An 18,803-nucleotide genomic window follows, 5' to 3' on the forward strand; every position below is an offset into this window, starting at 1 on the left:
GGAAAAAAAAAAAAAAAAAAAAAAAAAAAGAACAGAATATTGGTGGGTGGTGTTGTGGAAAATTGTTTGAAAGTTATTCCTGGGACAAAAAGAAAAAGCAAAATATATTACGAGTAAGGCCGGGGCAGGGGCAGGCCATGGAAATTGGAAATTACCCGCGAGAGATGGCCACGCTTAAAACCACACAACCCGCTTACCAAACCAAAGCTGATTCCTCCATGGCTTTCAAAACCTGAGCCTTCCTCCTTCCGACAAACTTCAAACTTCAAACTTCCATGGCTTTTCTTCCCCACCTCTTCCCTTCCCTCTCCCTTCTCTGCAAATCTAAACAAAATCCTCTTCTCTTCTCTCAAATCAGGGCTTCTTCTTCTTCTTCTTCTTCTTCCTCTCTCCCCCTCACCAGCCTCCACTCCCCGCGGCCTCTTCTCCAGGGCCCTCAACTCGCCTCTCCTTCTGCTTTCCCCGATTCCCGCTCCGACGACCGAAGAGACGACTTCTATGTCAATCTCGGCCTCGCTGTCAGGACGCTTCGCGAGGACCTTCCTCTCATCTTCGCCAGAGACCTCAATTACGACATTTACAGGTGTACTTTTCTCTCTATTTCTGAGGCTAATTTATGATCCTCCGCTCTTTCGCCCGTCTTAACTTTGGGGGTTCGATCGTTTTCAGGGACGACATAACGTTTATTGATCCTCTCAACACGTTCAGTGGGATTGAGAGGTACAAATTGATATTCTGGGCGTTGAGATTTCATGGTAGAATTCTGTTCAGGGAGATCGGGATTGAGGTGTACAGGATTTGGCAGCCTTCTGAAAACGTTATCTTGATTCGGTGGAATTTGAAGGGCGTTCCTAGGGTTCCATGGGAGGCCAGAGGTGAGTTTCAGGGCACTTCGCGGTTTAAGGTGGATCGAAATGGGAAAATTTACGAACACAAAGTGGACAATTTAGCATTCAATTTCCCTCAGTCACTGAAACCGGCTGCGTCGGTGTTGGATTTGGTTACTGCGTGCCCTGCTAGCCCCAATCCCACGTTCTTGTGGGGAACGGAGGAATTGCATTGCTCTTCCTGGGTGGAGCTTTATCAGGCAGTAAGAAGAAGTGTGGGTGGAGAAGGCTATTTGATTACACAAGATGGATTTCTCACATGTTCATAGAATATTTTATAAATATAGATTCCACTAAGCCATTTTAAATATCGATAGCAAGCCAATAGAGTTAAAATGAAACAGCATTTGAGTGGAAATAGAAATGACGAAGTCCAGAATGTCCTACTGTCGTGTCTCTGCTCTGTCCACAATATTGTGAAGCAAATGAAAACATTGCAAGTCTTCTTTATCATAGATATCCGAGGAATCTCTGGGTTTATAATTATGCGTATAGGGATGAGATTATGTGAATTGCAACAAGTAGAGTTCTTTGTATCGCAATTCTTGAGTATCAGGAGCTCAAGGTAAAATGCTAACAGAGTTAAATTACAGGACAAAATTCTTTTACCTCTTGAAAAACAGAGCCCCTGAATCTATCTATTTTAAGAAAATGGGTTCACAATTATGCTGAATTCCTGGGAATGAGGGGTTTGATAGGGGAAAGAGATCTAATTTCAGGTGCAGAACTGGGAAAGAGAGTATTCAACTTGTGCATTAGGACATCTGATCTTGATGGAATCTCATTCAGAAGGAATTGTTGGACGATTGGTTTTTTGAACCACTCCATCACAGAATCTCCTGTTGCCCTCAGAACCACCTTACTAACCTCAAATGGGGATTCCACAGAGCTCAACATTTGAGCGATCACAAGCTTCAAAGTAGGTCCAGTAACCAATTTTATGCGCCTTGGAACTATACCATAATACAACATTCGCTTCCTGAAGCGATGGAGCGTGTGCACGACTGCTATAAGGGCAGCTCCGACTGACAAGTTCCTAACATCGAGTGACCAGGCGATGTGTTGATCAAAGACTATGGCCTTTGGAAAGAGCTTATTCTCATAAGCGACCTTCCAAATGCATCGAGCTCGATTTATTTGTCCCATTAGAATGAGATAGTTGAGGAGGACATTCACAAAGTATCTTGCACTGCTCTCTTCCAGCTCATAGTCGATGCTCTGGAAAAACTCCCTCACAAAAGACAAAACCGGTTGTTTCCTTTGTTCTGGTCCAGTGAACAGTCCACTCAAGAAAGAGTGAGCCTTATGTCTGGTAGCACTGAGGATGGACATCAAATATCTCTCATTGTGCTCTTCTTGACACCTTACAAGATGGGCCAGAATGGATGTGTAAAGTATGAGATCAACTTTTGCAGCAGAGTCTACATAGGATTCTAAGAGAGGCTTAGCTGACTCGTACATACCTTTCTTCATACATGACTCAAACAATTGCCTGAGAATGAAGTTATTAGTTCTTATTCCAGACGAACCCATGAACTGAAGCCACCTCAAAGCAGCATCGGTATGGCCTTCCTTGATATACACCATCAATACATCACTTGCACTCACATCAACAGAGAATCCCATGGCCTTCATTTCAAGTAAAACTTTGGCAGCAATGTCAATTAGCTTCTTATTAGCCAGGAGCGTCAATAAAGCAGTGTATGTACTTAGCCCGAGTCTCAAGCCTGCATTAGTCATAGAGTTGTAGAGTTTCATGGCAGGATCTACTTGTCTCGATGCTGCGTGCATTTCCAAGAGACAGCAGTAAGTAGATGGAGTGGGAAGAAATCCAGCTTTCTCCATTTCGGTGAAGATAGACATAGCAACGTCAAGTTTCCCTGATTTAGCATGTGACTCAACGACTATAGAGTACAAACCAAAGTTCGGCCTAAAACCTGCCCTTTTCATCTCATCCCAAAGCTTGAGAGCAGTATCCAACTTCCCAGCCTTCACATGTGACTCAACTAAAGAAACGAACATCGATGCAGGTGGTCTGAGCTCTAGCAGCTGCATTTGCATGTAAATCTTCATCGATGTGTCGAGCCTCCCAGCTTTCCCCATAGAATCCACAAGGGTTGTAAAAACATTTAGGCCAGGACGAAAATTCCTCTCTTTCATCTCTTGAAAGAGCTTCATTGCAGCATCCAGACGACCTGATTTTGCCAAGCTTGGTATCATCAACTCAAAGGTAGATGCATCCAAAGAACACCCTGCTCCTTCCATGCTCTCGTATATCTCGAATGCCTTGTAAGGCAGACCCTTGTTTAAGAACAAGGTTATAAGCGAATTGTATGTTTGGGTATCAACTTTGAAACCTGAATCATGAATCTTCTTGAAACAACAGAAAGACACTTCCAATTTCTCAGCTTTAGCCAAATACTGAATCACACGATTATACGCACTGAATGACACAGTCCCATCACTGCTTAAATCACGAACAATCTCATCAAACAGCAACTGAATGGCATCAAAATCTCTATTCCGATTCAACCCATCAAACAACAACCCATAGCATTCATCGTTAGGTGAATACCAGGACTGCCTCTTAGCCCAACGAAACAAACTCAAAGAAGCCTCAGCATCATTGATAACCTTCAATGCCTGAGTGATGTGTGTCATATTAGGAACAAATTGGAGTTTTTCAAGCTGGGATTCCAACTCCGGTCCCCATTTCCACCTCCATACGATCTCAACTATCTTAGCAACAGCCGAGGCATTCAGAAAAGGCTTTTTGAGTCCGCCCACCATTACATGGTCATCCAGACCTGGTTCAACTGACCGAACGCCTTTACCGGAGAAAATCACACTTCCAGACTCATCTAGATACTCTATATTCTCAGTCCACTCGCTAGACCCATTGCCACTGCTCTTTTCAGAAGAATAAGATCTGATAAAACTACGATTATGGAAAACATACGCCTTTTCGGATAACTCAGAGTTTCTGGAATTTAAAACAGATGGCGTTTCGCGACATGAAATGGGCGCTTTAAACCATCTTCCCTGGAAGAGGAAGGAAGTCGGCAGAATAAATCGACGCTTGCGTAGGGAATAGGACCCGAGAAGCAGTTGTACAGCACGAAAAGAAGGCATACTGGAATTGGATTGTTCCCTTTCCTCGAGGGTCAAATTGAATGAAGAACTAGAATAAGAGAAATTTGATCACGTACCGGTATGCTTGTGCGCCGAGCTGCGAGAATCTGCTGGTTTACTTGAAGGCATTTTTGCGAACAGGTTGTGGGCGTCAGTAGGGGGGCGGCAACGAAGTCGTGTTTGGAATTGTGGGTTCAAAAGATTGGGTCGATTCGAATGCCTAAAGCCGGCTGAAGTGAACACTGAAGGAGAAACTCTGGTCTGCTTCTGCTTCTTCTTCTTCTCATAAAGACTGGACTGGACTGGAAGGATCAATAAGCTGCGGGTCTAAATCGGCTTGATAGCGTTCCCTTCCGCCTCCTTTTGACAAGCAACCGAGTTTGGACTTTGCCAAAATTCACAACTCTGTAGCCCAACTTTATAGTGGAGTTTCGGCTACATATATGGTTTGGACCTTTATGTATGCCCAGCCCATTATATTTTCAGTTTCGTTCTAATATTTGAAGTTCTTTAACAAAATTTAATGGGATAAACTTTCGTTTAATTCCTAATTTCATACCAAACTTTCCAGAATTATTCTATTTTAATTTCAAATATTTGAACTTGTTATATCTTTTTTTACCTCTACAATGGTTTTATTTTCATGTTTTGATCTCTAAACTTTAAAAATACAACTATTTTGGTCTCTAACAAATTGATAATATGGCTTCAAATATATTAATAAATCTACAATTGATAAGATATATCTTTGACCAAGTAATATACGATCAAGGGGCAAGCAAAATAGTGGTGTTTTATTCAAATTTATCAACTATAAAATAAGTGTTTAAAAGTTCAGAGACAGGAGAGAGCGACATTAAATATCTTAGAAAAACCATAAAACACTAACCCTGTCCAAATGTCTCTCTGTCTGTCTGTTCCAAGTTGAAGGCAAAACCTCTCTTTGAAGAACAAATTATAAACATTTCACTCTAATGTAAGCCATTGTTCCTATTTCTCTTCTAATTTGAAACAGAAATCTTACAACAAAACGTGTTTCTTCCAATTTGATGGAGGGGAAAGGGCTGTATTGAGTTCCATGGGAAAAGTTTGTTTACAGTGACACAGGTAATGAATGTAATATCTTCGAACTGAAATGTGATAGATGAGTAAAGCCACAAGCTCGAGCATCGACCTGAGATTTTACGAAGAACCAAAGTTGTGCACAACCGAACATAAACACAGGCTGCAACCTGCAATAAGAAATATTGTGAACAACTAACATTTTGTGAATGGAAAATGTGATGCATAAAAAGAAGCTCAGAGAAAAGAAGGTGCCGATTTTGGCTTCAGCTTGCTTACACTCATTATGCTATCTTCATTTCTTGCTCTTAGTTCTGATTCCCTCAACCTTAAAAAGTTCTTGAAAATTTTCTAATTTCATACATAATTGAAGAAATGGACACTAGGTCCTTGTTTAGAGCAGAGCCACCGACGATCCTCTTTATACAATCCGTGAGTCTTGTGTAATAAAGGAGGAGCTGAGTCAAAGCCGCCCTAAGAATTTCCATTCCACACAAGAAATTACTGAAAGAAGTGATGACATCTTTGTGCATCAGCTCAATTGCAGCTTTCCATCTGCTCGCGAAGTCCTTTACAAGAGGCTGTATTTCAGCCACAGTAATTGGTCGGTCAGGATTAGAACTGAGGTCCTCCGCTGAAAAAGAGAATATTTGATAACTTCATCACTTGAATAAGTAACAGAAAGTCAAAATAAAATTGTTCCAAGTACTTACAGCCGCGGGTTTTCACGAACTTGATAAGTTCACTGAAATGCTCTGCCAAGAGTTCTTCCTGCATGAAGGTATTCGCATCTTTATAGGACTCGCTAATAAAGAAAAAAAAAAAAAAGAACATATATTTGTGGGGGGCAAACGGTTTATAAGCAGAAGGCATGTGCAGATCACATAGGTATATTGGATATTTTTTTGACAGGTCGAGCCACTTCAGGCGATGTAAAATTATATAATATTTACAGATTTGTGGTAGCTAGTCTTCATCTCACAAAAGTTTTGATGATCAATTTTTTTCATTCAGTTACAAGACACTAAGCAATATTAGTTATATGCAATCAAATATCAACATCAGCAATGCAATTACGTAATTAAAAAACCATGCTAGGACATCACAATCAGCATGTTACTTGCCACAAACAAGGCTGTGTTGCTCTTCAGAAGATCCTCAAAGTGCACCAGAATTTTCCCACCTTCCGGACCAACTTCCTGAAATGAAAGTAACACCAATAAAAATTCTCATTGAAGGACATTCTTTATAGAGCTATTAACAAACTCATGTGGTGCCTGACTCGAAGGAAAAACTGAAAAAAAATAATCTTAACCAAGTAGTTCGTTCTATTTCCTCAACGAGGGCATAAAAATTATGTGAACTCTGTGAAGCAATGTTCTTTTTTTGAAAAGAAATATAGTGACTGAACAAGAAAAAATACTGCAAGGCAGGATCAGGATAAGTTGCCACACATGTTATAGTCTTTCTAGCTTTATGTAAAATTACGGATTGACATTACCTACTGCCTTTATTCTCCATTGATTTCATTAGAAAAAGAGAAGCCTTGAGAGCGGATCCTAACCTTCAAGACAGAAATTGTCATATCGTAGTTGTTTATGAGAAATACTGTCTGCGATTTTGATTTTGCAAAGGTTTTGGCAAGCTTGATAAGCAAATCATCAATTGCCATTCTTAGCCGCTCCAAGTTCAAATCAAGCTGCAAACATGGCATTGTGTATGCATAATAAGTATCCGACTAATTAGGCAGTGAAAACCTGACAAAAAAGTAAAGACATCCCATTATTGTGTCTCCTATCTACCTGTCCTTCTCCATATTCGACATTCAGATGCATAAGTGAAGCTGTAAATTCAGCATATCGCCTCATGACATAGTGAGGATGGACATCATCCTCCCACAATGTCTTCACATTTGCATTCCTTAGACTGCTGAGGTGCATGTCAAATACCATCTTAAAACGAGGCCAAAGAGCAATATTAACCTGCTCCGAATAATCCAACAACCAGGTCATGAAGTTCATGAGTAAGCAATACAAATATCAAACTTTGGATATGAAAGAAATTTCACATTCGGACATTTACAAAATTCTCTCTTCCTTCAAATTCCAATTGAGCTACTAATCAGTTCAACATTTATTTTGGTCCTTCATAAAAGCTTACACACACAGGAGGTTTTCAATCATAGGCCACGTACACCCTAGGGGGCCATCAACTAACACCATTGAGATCAATGGAACTGATATCTAGAAATCTAGGTAGAAGTATAATCACCATGTCAAGGAACACAGACCTTGTCTAAATATGAGTCCAAGCAAGGTATACGCCGGCGTGACATGATGAGCTGGACATGTGAGCATTATCAGCAAGTGTATATATTATAGGTAATAAAAAATGCAACCCAAGTGAAAAAATGTCATGACCAAGTTGCACAATTAAGCTTTTCTAGAACAAGTATCTGACATATCCTGACAAGTTATGCAACAAAATCCATTCAATGGTTGTGGGTCATCTCATGTATTCCTTCTTATAAAAATATAATTAAAAAATAAACATGTAATTCTTTAAATGTAAAAAATAAAGGTAGATATTTATCAGATGAAGCCATGCTCTTAAAAAAGAAACGATGTCGACTTGATGAGATAATAAAAATAGTTAGAAATTTCAGAAATTATCCAAATCGTAAGCTCCACTTTGACATATCCTCCTCCTGATCTTCTAGTTAGGGCATATGTCCCTCATTGAATTAAAATAGAAGCCTAGCATGGCAGCAATTCTTCAGTATATTAAGAAGCTAGAAAATTAGCACTTTTTTTGTACTTCTGCAATTAGCACCAGATTCAGAGTTAAGATAATGTACCTGATGCAGATGAATTATCAGAATCATGAGCATTAGACCAATTGCATCATAACTATTTGGAAGAATTGAATTGAAGTGTTCATCAATGACAGCAAAAGGACCTGATTATTTGAGAACGAATGTCAGATCATGTTAACCACACTGAATTACTATAATAGCGGAAAATGAAGTATCTTCCATTCATTATCTTTTCCTAAGAAGAAAAGTCAGAAATTGGCAATACGCATGGTCACAGCTTCCACATAAATCGACTCTCATTAAGATAAGTCGGAATTAGCAAGGTTCAAAGTACAAAATGATGATTTTGCTTTCATAGATATACGAATGATAAATTTGAAAGAAAATAGGAATATAAGATTTACAGCACAAGTTTAATGAAAGTGAAAAATCATAATGGAAGATTCTAAGTCATATTGGCAACTTAGTGTCTGTGTAGATATGCTAACTGACAATAAGCCAAGGACTTCTATCATAATTACCCGCAAAGATCTCATGAAACATAGATTCTTCCCCAAAGAAAACATCACAAAATTTATACCTGTGAAGTAGAAAGAATTCATTAGAAAACCTAAAATCTTGCTAAAAATAACATTCTGGAGGTAATAAACAAAGGTAAACTGTGAAGTACTCAGAAGTGGCAGTGTCCATTAGAAGCTTATGCAAGCTTCTAAAGAGAACTTCGTAAGGATACTTCATTGAACTGGCTTCAGCTATATGTGGAATCAACGCAGGTTCATCAATTTCCTGAATGGAGTTCACACCAAGACGTGCAGCAAGTGCAATTAGTATAAACGCATACTTATATCAAGATGTTATTTATTACATGTGATTTAAAATGTGAATGTAACCATATCACTATTTTTAATGCATCAAAGTGAAAGTACAATATAAGAACTAAGGAATAAAAAATAAATACAAAACTTCAGTAAAATCAGCTAAAAGGACCAAGTCTGCTACTAGTTCAAACAAGAATGAAGAAAAGAAGAAATGAATAATTAAGAGAATGAAAGAAGTCACAAATTAGAATTCAAATAAGAGTGAGAGAACCATTGCGTGATCAAGGAGGTTACAAGAATTAAGATAATAATAAAACCTTCAATATCTTTATTCTATCACCAAGTGCAAAAACAGCAGAGCGGTTCTTCAGTGGTTCCCTTCCTCTCAAGAAAAGACCTGAACTTCTAGCTTCAACCCCAATCAGATCACTAGATGTTGCTATGTCTAACTGTAGTTTCTCTAGTGCCTGTATGTAAGCGCGGAAGTGTGCACTCAAAACCTGAAAAACATGAATATTGGTTTTAATACATCAATAGCTCAATACTCATATATAAATGTTTTCCCTTAAAAAAACGGAACATTTTTTTTATTGATTTGTGAAAATATATCATGTGGCCTGCTGAAACATATGTATAGGCCAAATAATGCACGTTGATCATAAGGAAGATACCATAAACTAGTTATTTCTGGATCCAAAAATACTCCAAATCATTTCTTCTAATCTTGAATCTAATACCCCTTTGAGTAGTGGCAAAGTAATGTCATATCAATTCCAAAGGAAGACACGACAATATTCATAGACTAGAAGCATGTTAGAAGATATGATCTTTCCATTATGACTATAGGAAGAAAAAGTATTAGACAATTTACACTAAGAAATGGCATGGTAAACAACATTGTCGAAGAACCTAGTATGAGTTTGTGTCTTCTCCGTGAATACTCCTTCATTTCTCTCTTTGATTTCAATATTCTTTTCAAAACCAAACATTGTTAACATAGTCCGCCAACTTACATCATGCCAGCATCAATTATTTGAAACTTCCAGGTCAAGAAAAAAAATCAAGAGAACCATGAATTTCCCGTGCATGGAAACAACTCAAAACAATAATCGCATACAATTTCTCTTGAGTAATATTTTGTCCAAGGATATGACTTGGCATGTCTTCCTCGAGGGTTTGTTCAATTAAACCATGCATATTATTAAAGAATAAATGATTTCTTCAACAATTACCTTGTTCATTGTATCAATATATGCTGTCCGAACCTCATTATAAACTTCCTTGCTATGATCCTTGAGGAAAGAAATAACATACCTACATTATCATTAAGGTAGCAAAATCTGAGAAAGTAATCAATGATAAACCTCAGGTAGAGAAAAAAGACGCAGATCATGGTGTAATATTGAATTTCATAGATATAAATAACAGGGGAAGGAACAAATAATTATTGTTGAGGTCGACATTGATTATTACTTCATTGTGTATATGCGTCATAAAAAAACAAAGAAAATCAATTGAAAAACCAACATCGAATAGAAAAAGAAACACATATTCAGCAGTAATAATATATTTTGTCAATCAATTCTCTAAGTTACATACAGAAAAGGAAAACAAAAACCTAATTTCTATCTCAGACTGGAAGGTCGCCACAAATTTTTTTTTTACAATGATTTGTGGAATCATAGGGAGGTCCACCAAATCTCTTTTACAAAATTATACATGTACCCCTCACAACAGGATACTGATAGACATGTCGAATGATTTGGAGCAAAATTGGAAAACTCAACTTCAACAGGAACCTTTATGAGAGGGAGAGAAGTGTTTTCTTAGCATAAGTATTGACACCTGCAGGATTCCCACGATTGAAGAAATGGAATATTGACAAAATAGGGAATTTGTTGCATAAATCTATGTCCTAAATTCTGCTAGATCAGCCTGAAGGTTCGCCAGATCAACTTTACTACTTTTTTGTAGAAGTACAAAAGCTCCTAAAGTTGTCAGATTCTTCTTTTAGACTCTCTTAATGCAAAACAAACATGGTATATGGAATCCAAACGAGAATCCTTATTTATTTCTTCCCCCTGATACATGAATAACAAGGGATGCCATGGCAGAAGTTCTAGATCAGTCTCTAAACTCAGGAAGTTGTGTAGTCCTAAGGGTCTTGAAGAGTGGCTCCTCTACAACTTTTTGTTGGGCATGGATTAAAAAACAAGGTCAAGAGTTCACAGTTCATGGTGGCTGGTGCTATCCTTTGGCAAGTCTAGCTTCTTTTGGAGATCTGTCTTGATGGAGAAAAGATTATAGATGCAATCATTTTCCCTTTAGACAATGAAGAATACATTATTAGCAGAATCAATTTCCTTCTATAAAAAATATTTTGATTAAGTCATTTTATAATCATATCTGCTTTCTGACACAAGTCAATTGAAAATCTTCTTCGTGACTTCTTGGCAGTGAAGAATGCCTTACCCTCCCCTGTTTCGTGATATATTATCTTAGAATTTATCATTGGCCTTGAAAATATATATATACATAAGTTCGTTGAAAATTTGTTGGCACAATGAATATCTGTTTATTCCATAGTTGGTAGTCTTCCATCAGACTACAATGAGACAAGTATGGAAAGAGAAAAAATTTAAACTTACTTGTACTTCAAAAGAACACTCTGTTGAAGGATCTGGATATTTGTCTTTGGTTTTCTCAAAGCGTGGAGTTTCTGGACAATGAAGTCAAAGACCTAATGATAAAATACACAGAATGTATAGTTATTTAATAACGGCCCGTGGTACAAACAGAAAGAAACAAATATTCAATTGCGGATATATATGCACTTAAGTTTGGAGTTCTAGCTAGCACCAACGGCAAATGACCAGAGGATACTGAAAAAAAGTTAAGTGCTTTCTGCCAAAAAAAAAAAAAAATGTTTCACCTTTGAAGTTCATGATAACGAACCAAAAAAGTAAGTAGAAGCATACTCGTGAAAATTCTACGAAACCACCAATTCAAAATTTATAATCCAATGTTGAATCAATGGTCACCACATCATTCATCTCTAATATGAATAATTAAGAGGTTACCTTATCTTAACATCATCAATTGGAATGATGTATAATTTGTATCTATTAAAAAGAAAAGGACTGATGCATAAATCCAAAGGGCATACATGACCTAACAGACTTCCAGAATAACGGAAAGCAAATATCTTTACCTTATCAATCTTGACACATGTTACATGCCTAACTTGTCAATTATGTAACATCCCTAATTTAACCTAAGTGATTGTTAACACTCACATATCATGCTTAAACTAATTACAATAACAGAAAGAGGGGAAAAAGGTGTATGCTGTTTCTAAACTACCAACATCATCTCTGGTGTCAAGAGTTACAGCAAAACGGGAAGATGATTTCAAATTTAATCGCTTCTCTACATATTTAACTACTGCTATACTACTTGAGCCCTGTGAATGAGGCTGGAGTAGATAACACACTACTTCATAAGTATCACCAAGAAAACACTATCACCAAGAAAACACAGACAAACATTTATTTCCAAGGGAATATAGCTGCTGTGAACAAAAAACAACCTTAGATACTGCTTTCTGACGGAGTTTTTCAAGCTCGGGTTGTACATCCTTTAGTGCTTTGGAATTTTTTATCACGGGATCCACTTCCACGACCATTAGTTTCTTACTTAGAATCTCAAGAGTTCTCAAATATTCATCATTCACCTGGATAAAGGAACAAAGGTTCATAGGAACATCCAACATAAGCATTTAATGAAAAAGGGGAAGGAAATACAAAAGGGGATTCAAATTTATGCATCACACATTTTGCGCGGACAAACCAAATTCAAGAACGGGTGATTTAGCACCCTTGTATTAGAATGAGCATAACTATTGATAACTACTCAAAATATATGCCCTTTTAATTTAAAGAAAAAAGGAAAACTAAATTAATAAGGACAATAACACGATATATAAGAGGGATACCAAAAAATTAAAGGTGTCCAAAAACAAATTTAGAGCAAGAACAAAAAAAAAGTGAATAACAAACAATATCAAGCTTCAAATGGAAGGAGTGAAATGTACGGATACCAACAATACCTCTCCATCGACAATTATGTCTATCATCCTTGGAGGGACAATGATCTCTTCAACAAACTTCGCCAATTTTGATTCTGCCACCTGAATAAGAACATAAAGCCAGTAGTACATGAGAAAAAATGATAGAGTAGGAACACATAATAGTGATGTATGTAACCTGAGTTAAAATAATGAGAACATGCAATTCATCTTTTAAAAAAAAACCAACTGCTGCATGAATTCACATGGATTCTCACTTACAGAAGTATTAAAGAGAAAGAAAAAAGAAAAAAGAAAAAAGAAACTTTTCGGGACCCCATGAATGCATTTACTGGGCCCCTAATCTTTCATGTCCCATAAACAACCTTTTTCTATAGGAAAGTTATCATTTCACAGACTAAACGAAATTACAAAAGGGGAGGAAAGCTAAGCCCCAAAAAAGTCCTATTAACAACTTCCAGAGTACACAGATGAGAAAGTACATGCTATTTAAAAAAGAATGTACTTGTTCCCACCTGAAAAGCAACGCCTAGAATGAGAAGGATTCCTAAAAAAAAAAAAACTAATAAGGAGCACCGTAATATCACAAAGAAAATACTTAAGCATCTCCTGTTACTTTGTGGAGAGTGTTGTGTTGTGGTAAGTATCTGAAGAAGCATTTTTTTATTAGCATGTAGAAAAATCAATAGAGAATAAAATAAGTGAATATTATTTCACACTACTACTCCATGTTTTCCTCGCTAAATGGAAATACATCAATGACAGTCTTACTAATGAATATACAAAGTTGCTTTTTTCTGGGGGAAAAAGAAAAAGAAAACACATGGTCTTGAACTGCTACTCAAAATCAATGTCAAATGCATATTACGTATTTATTGAACATTATTTTTATTTTTATTTTTCTTTTTGCAAAAAACAAGTCTCAACAAAAAAGGAGTCCAACCCTAACAATATAAAAAAAGAACTACAATCGAGAAGAACAAGACCAACTTCATAATTACAAACAGGGCTAGTAATTGATGTCGACAAGGAGGCATTAAACCTAGTCACCTCTTAAACTTCCTCACACGATATCTTACCCCTCTAAAAATTCTATAGTTCCTCTCAAGCCAAATGTCCCACAAAATTGCAAAGAAACTAGTTTGCCACAAAACTTTCCCTTCTTCCCTGAAGGGAGGATTCAAAAGCACCTCCTCCAACTAAGCTCCGCCATCTATTCCGAGCCCAACAAATACTGAACAATCTCATCCAACAATATTATCAAAATATGATAGTTAAAGAAGTCCAAAATGTTGCTACAAAATGATCATGGCACCTAAGACCAATGAGGGAGGGAGGATGATAGAGGAGAGAGCATTTTTTTCGAGGAGGGAGGGGGTAGCAAATGGTTAAGCATGAACATGATTTGTTTTTACATAGGTATACTTTTAAATCACATAAATATCTTTGAAGTTTCTGGAAAATAGGAATGTGACAATATTTTGCTAAATTAAACAGCAGTGGATATTGCAACTAAGTTAACCGTTGTAATGACCTAATGAGATCCAAAGAATTAAACTTTTCAGTTTTTTCAAATTACCAATGTAATGAAGTTTCTTCATCCAATGGAGAATACCTTGCGATTCTTGAGCTTCAGACCCATATCCATTGACTTCTCCTGCAGGACCTTAATGTCTGCACTGATTGAACCAATTTCAGCCTGAAATTTTAAAATACATATATATTATATATATTAATTCCTCGGGAAAGAGAATCTTTAGGATGAACAGAAGTAAACAAAAGAAATCATGATTCTTTTTTTTTTGTGGGTGGGACAGTCGTGCCTAACTCCTTTAAGAAGATACAAATAAAAGTAGAATTAAACTCAAGAAGGTCAATGTAACTCCATATACAATTAAAATTTGAGACAGTTAACCTAAAGCCCCATAGAATTTCATCTAACGAGGCCTGAAAATCATACCGAGAAATCAGATTCAAACTTCAGAAAACAGCAATGCAGAAGTTTCTATTATTGAAAAAAAAAATTGATGTAGGATATCATAAAATAAACAAGATGCTTCTAAAAATTGCAACACAAACCCTTTCTTAATTCCCGGTAATTGTATAATTTTTTAAGGGCTTTGTTATAATTTACCATGCATTAGAAAAATAGTTTAACCAAAAATATGCACACAAGGACCAATAAATGTAGATATTTAGTAATGCATAAAAAAGAGCTTTAAGTAAAAGGCGTGAAAAGGTTTGCAATTAATATCTTTTCAGACATAAAAGGAAACTTTTGTTAATATACTCATATTCGTACAAGTTCAGACTTCAAAGAAGGCATAATGATACAGAACAATACTACAGACTGATACAAGCAGATTGTTGTATTCCACTAAAACATTCGATATTACTTAAGTACCAGAACAACAGCCAAAATACCTGGAAACCACTCAGAAGAGTTTCCATCTGGGATAAAATGTTATCGCAGTCACAAATTTGTTCATGAAGTGAAACTAAGTTATCACTCTCTTTAATATATTCCTGTAATGTTTGAACGATAAAAGTGAGCCCTTAATACTGGAACTAATAGACCACAAGTACATGTACATATTTGTATGTTTACACAAGCAGGTTAAGTGTCTGCTTATCAGTTATATGTGTACATAGGTTTATACGTAATACCAATCTAATTAAACTGGATAGATTTTGATGCTTCTTTTCCATGATAAGAAACAATATATTGACAAGAGACAGCATACTATGAAAAAGGAAAATAAAAATATGCCCCACTTGCAGGATCCAAGAAGATTAAAATAGATATCAGCAACTGCTGCTAATCATAAAAAGAGAACAATTACTATAACATAGATAACAATACCATCTTGCATGAAAACAAGCATAGAACATGAAATTATAAACCAAACAAAAACCCACATTGTGCTTAGCATCCAGTTTGTTCTAACTAACCACATCAACTACTCCGATGTGTGGCATCTTACATCTTTAAAGTTGGGTCTTAAAGTAAACATATTAGTGAAAAAAAGTAAGTAATAGCCAATTCTGATAGTACCAATTATTACTTTTGAGCAGATTCTTTTGCCAAAGTACTCTTGCAGCGCTAAACATTGTATAAATAGATGTCTATAACCATGCTAAAGGACAGACTCACAGACAAGGCAAGATAATATACTCACTCTTAAAATGAAAGGGATAGCAAAGATTATAAATATTCAAAGCTAGAATTGGAAACAAAAGAAATTAAGAAACGATGACAAACCTGTATAGAATCCAGCTCAACCTGCCGCAAATTGTTTTCAACTCCCTTTGTATACTCCCTCAGTTTTACACCTTTAGAAAGTATGTTTGCAACTACCTGATTAATAAAGAATTCAATTTTTTTATAAAAAAATTTTCTTTTGACCTCTTCAAAGTACGCAGATAACAGCATAATGCAAACATCCATAACAGTCATGATGACAATTACACTGAAACCAGAGATAGAGTGTGCATCTTTAATATTTGACTAATTGATCAGATTACCCTGCCTACAAATGGACCATACGAAATAATTTCTAGATCTAGATATGTACTATTGATCTTGCGACAAGTGCAAATTGTGACAACTAATAAAATAAGTCCATCTGAGTTTTTAAGACGATTAAGAATTGGAATGTATTTCATATGATCTCATAGATCTCTTGATGCTTAAAGAACAAGACATTCAAATACATTTCAAGGATTCCAAGTTTTAGGATAACCAAGGATTGGAATGCACTTCGTATGGTCTCAAAGACCACTTGATGCTTAATGAAAGATAAGCAACCAGTACAAGTTGGTCCAATGGTCATTAGGGAAAGTGGAAAAGTAAAAGTACTTTAGAAGAATAGGTTCAAAATCCTATCCCGCCCACCTACTTAAGATATCAAAATCCCTCAAGTTTTGAACATTCAAATGTAATAGGGTTAAGTAGTTGTCCCCTAAGAATAGTTGAGATCGCATAAGCTAGATTGAACGTGCACAAGTATATTTATTTTTAAAAAAAATCTATAACCTTCCTAGAATAGTTGAAGTCGTGCTCAAGAAAATTAGATATAAAATAACCCAAGAGAGTGGTTTAATCACCAAGGAGGGTGGTCATAATTTCAAATTTCAGAGTAGATATGTCATATTCTGGCAAGAGATGAAACCATTAGCATCTCAGTTTCAAGATTCTTCATCTATGAATAATGTACAATACTACCAAGTGATTAAGCACATAGTCACAGTTATATATTTAATGCCTACAAAAAAAAAAAAAAATTGAAATTTTTTTTCATTTTAGTGAAAGCCCAAGCTTTCATTAAGGCGAATGGAAGATTCTAGACAAGTAATACAAGCTAAATGGGGAAAAGACACTACCACAATGTAAAATGCACTGATAACGATTTTAAAGATAAACCTCTCAATAATTTTTTAAAAAAAGTACACCAAAGATTGAAATAACTTACATCATCATCTTTACATTCCTCAAGCTCTTGCTGCAGTCCTTCCAATGAAATGTCATCACTGTAAAACGGAACAAATTGATACCACACTCAAATTCGGTGATTCAATAGTAGAAGGTAATAAATATAATAACCAAATAAACTCATGATATTCTTCTTAACTAACGAAAATCTTAGCCCACCATACAATTGTAGCCATTAACATTATTAGGATAGCTGAAGAAGAAAATATTGCGTGTGCTTCATACAGGAATAAGAAACTTGAGTATGCACCTACCTGCAAGCATCCTCCTCAACATTCAAGTCCCCAACAAATGATTCCAAGTCAAATACATTCTTCTGGGCCTTGTTGGCTTCGTCATAAGAGTGACTCTGCAGTACGTAAAGAAACATAACAAAATATTTAATAAATTCACTGTCCAAGACTGAATTGTAATCGAGCTTGTTTTTAGTTAACATAAACGCAGCTCAATATTCATGATTAAATGTAGATACATTCATAATCTTCACTTTTGAAAGATCTTGTAGCAGATACCAACACCCTCACTTTACGAGTTTACGTACTAACTTGGTTGAATGAGAATAATTGTCCGGAAAGTTCGTAAGATAAACTAGAACGGAGATTAATTTACCATACCACATGGTCAATCGCAGTATCGGCCATCCCTTCCGAATTGGCCAAGAAAGCTTAACAGACAGTCCGCCAGCACGATCTAGATTCACCACAAACCAATGGGGTCATGGAAATACAAAGCCTGAGCTTCTAACATTCACAATTAGCGATCACTTAATCATTCACCAGATAAGAAAATGACCGTCGAGATCACAGAGGGTACGCATCAATTTAAGTACAAATGCAGAATTGCATTTCACTTTAAAATAGTAGCTAAATTCACACTGACCCGACACCTCGCATACGTTTTGAGAAGATGGAAGAGATGGAAGGATCCGGTAGAAACCAAAGGGTTTTGCAGATCAGAGAGGGGTTCGAGGACCGGAGCCGGCAGAGCCGCTTTGGCGCTTTGTTCTTCAATTCCTCAGTTACGCCTCAGAATTCCGAAATTAATCTAAACCAACCGAAACAACTGGATGTCGGTGATTTCTTCAATTCCTCAGTTAGCAAGCACAGCACCCGCGAGAAAGGCCTCTGCCTTCTATTTACTTTCCAACGATCTTCCTTTTCTTCTTTTCCTTTTTCCTCAGTTTAGATTTTTTTTTCAAAATATATGTATACTCCTTACTTACCATTGAATAGTCAATTTATACCTCTAATTGCATTTGCAAACTGATAATAATATGAATTAAATTCATGTAGCATTTTAAATAATTAATAATTTTTTAATCAAAAGTCTAATTTCTGCATGGACGGCTTTTTAAATGGAAAGTCTTAATTGATAAAGACAACTCGAGTTATAAGTATGTACATGTATAAACTATATTTTTAAATAAAATATAAAAAAATGATGTGAATTCAAATTTATTCATCGAGAAGTAAAACACTTAACAAAAAAATCATCATGAACTATATAAAAC

At 36.2% G+C, this 18,803-nt stretch overlaps 3 protein-coding genes across 5 annotated transcripts; 1 reads left to right on the forward strand and 2 right to left on the reverse strand.

The window, feature by feature from the left end:
* Positions 1 to 177: 177 nt before the first annotated feature.
* Positions 178 to 1,279, forward strand: LOC111461788. Its single transcript, XM_023105443.1, has 2 exons — positions 178 to 583; positions 670 to 1,279. Exons 1-2 carry the CDS (start codon positions 276 to 278, stop codon positions 1,154 to 1,156), a joined length of 795 nt encoding a protein of 264 aa, XP_022961211.1. The 5' UTR covers positions 178 to 275; the 3' UTR covers positions 1,157 to 1,279.
* On the reverse strand, positions 1,188 to 4,556 carry LOC111461771 (pentatricopeptide repeat-containing protein At1g79490, mitochondrial). Its single transcript, XM_023105418.1, has one exon. It carries the CDS (start codon positions 4,017 to 4,019, stop codon positions 1,551 to 1,553), a length of 2,469 nt encoding a protein of 822 aa, XP_022961186.1. The 5' UTR covers positions 4,020 to 4,556; the 3' UTR covers positions 1,188 to 1,550.
* Positions 4,557 to 4,788: 232 nt separating this feature from the next.
* LOC111462666 (vacuolar protein sorting-associated protein 52 A-like) lies at positions 4,789 to 18,480 on the reverse strand. Of its 3 annotated transcripts, XM_023106351.1 has the most exons (22): positions 18,173 to 18,480; positions 17,908 to 17,983; positions 17,548 to 17,642; positions 17,274 to 17,331; positions 16,064 to 16,159; positions 15,226 to 15,327; positions 14,417 to 14,500; positions 12,823 to 12,903; positions 12,304 to 12,447; positions 11,363 to 11,454; positions 9,947 to 10,028; positions 9,032 to 9,214; positions 8,567 to 8,682; positions 8,418 to 8,476; positions 7,939 to 8,039; positions 7,372 to 7,422; positions 6,884 to 7,063; positions 6,646 to 6,780; positions 6,206 to 6,280; positions 5,795 to 5,852; positions 5,361 to 5,715; positions 4,789 to 5,251 (listed from the first exon to the last, which is right to left on the reverse strand). In XM_023106351.1, the coding sequence occupies exons 2-21, from the start codon at positions 17,932 to 17,934 to the stop codon at positions 5,411 to 5,413; spliced, it is 2,124 nt and encodes a 707-aa protein (XP_022962119.1). In that variant the 5' UTR covers positions 17,935 to 17,983; positions 18,173 to 18,480; the 3' UTR covers positions 4,789 to 5,251; positions 5,361 to 5,410. The 3 variants fall into 3 exon arrangements, with proteins under 3 accessions (XP_022962119.1, XP_022962127.1, XP_022962136.1); XM_023106359.1 differs by lacking the exon at positions 15,226 to 15,327; XM_023106368.1 differs by lacking the exon at positions 18,173 to 18,480 and having other exon boundaries at positions 16,064 to 16,134; positions 17,903 to 18,002.
* Between the last annotated feature and the right edge of the window lie 323 nt (positions 18,481 to 18,803).

This window comes from Cucurbita moschata, unplaced genomic scaffold (assembly GCF_002738365.1).
Source record: "Cucurbita moschata cultivar Rifu unplaced genomic scaffold, Cmos_1.0 Cmo_Scf00002, whole genome shotgun sequence".
In the NCBI taxonomy this organism is placed as follows: domain Eukaryota; kingdom Viridiplantae; phylum Streptophyta; class Magnoliopsida; order Cucurbitales; family Cucurbitaceae; genus Cucurbita; species Cucurbita moschata.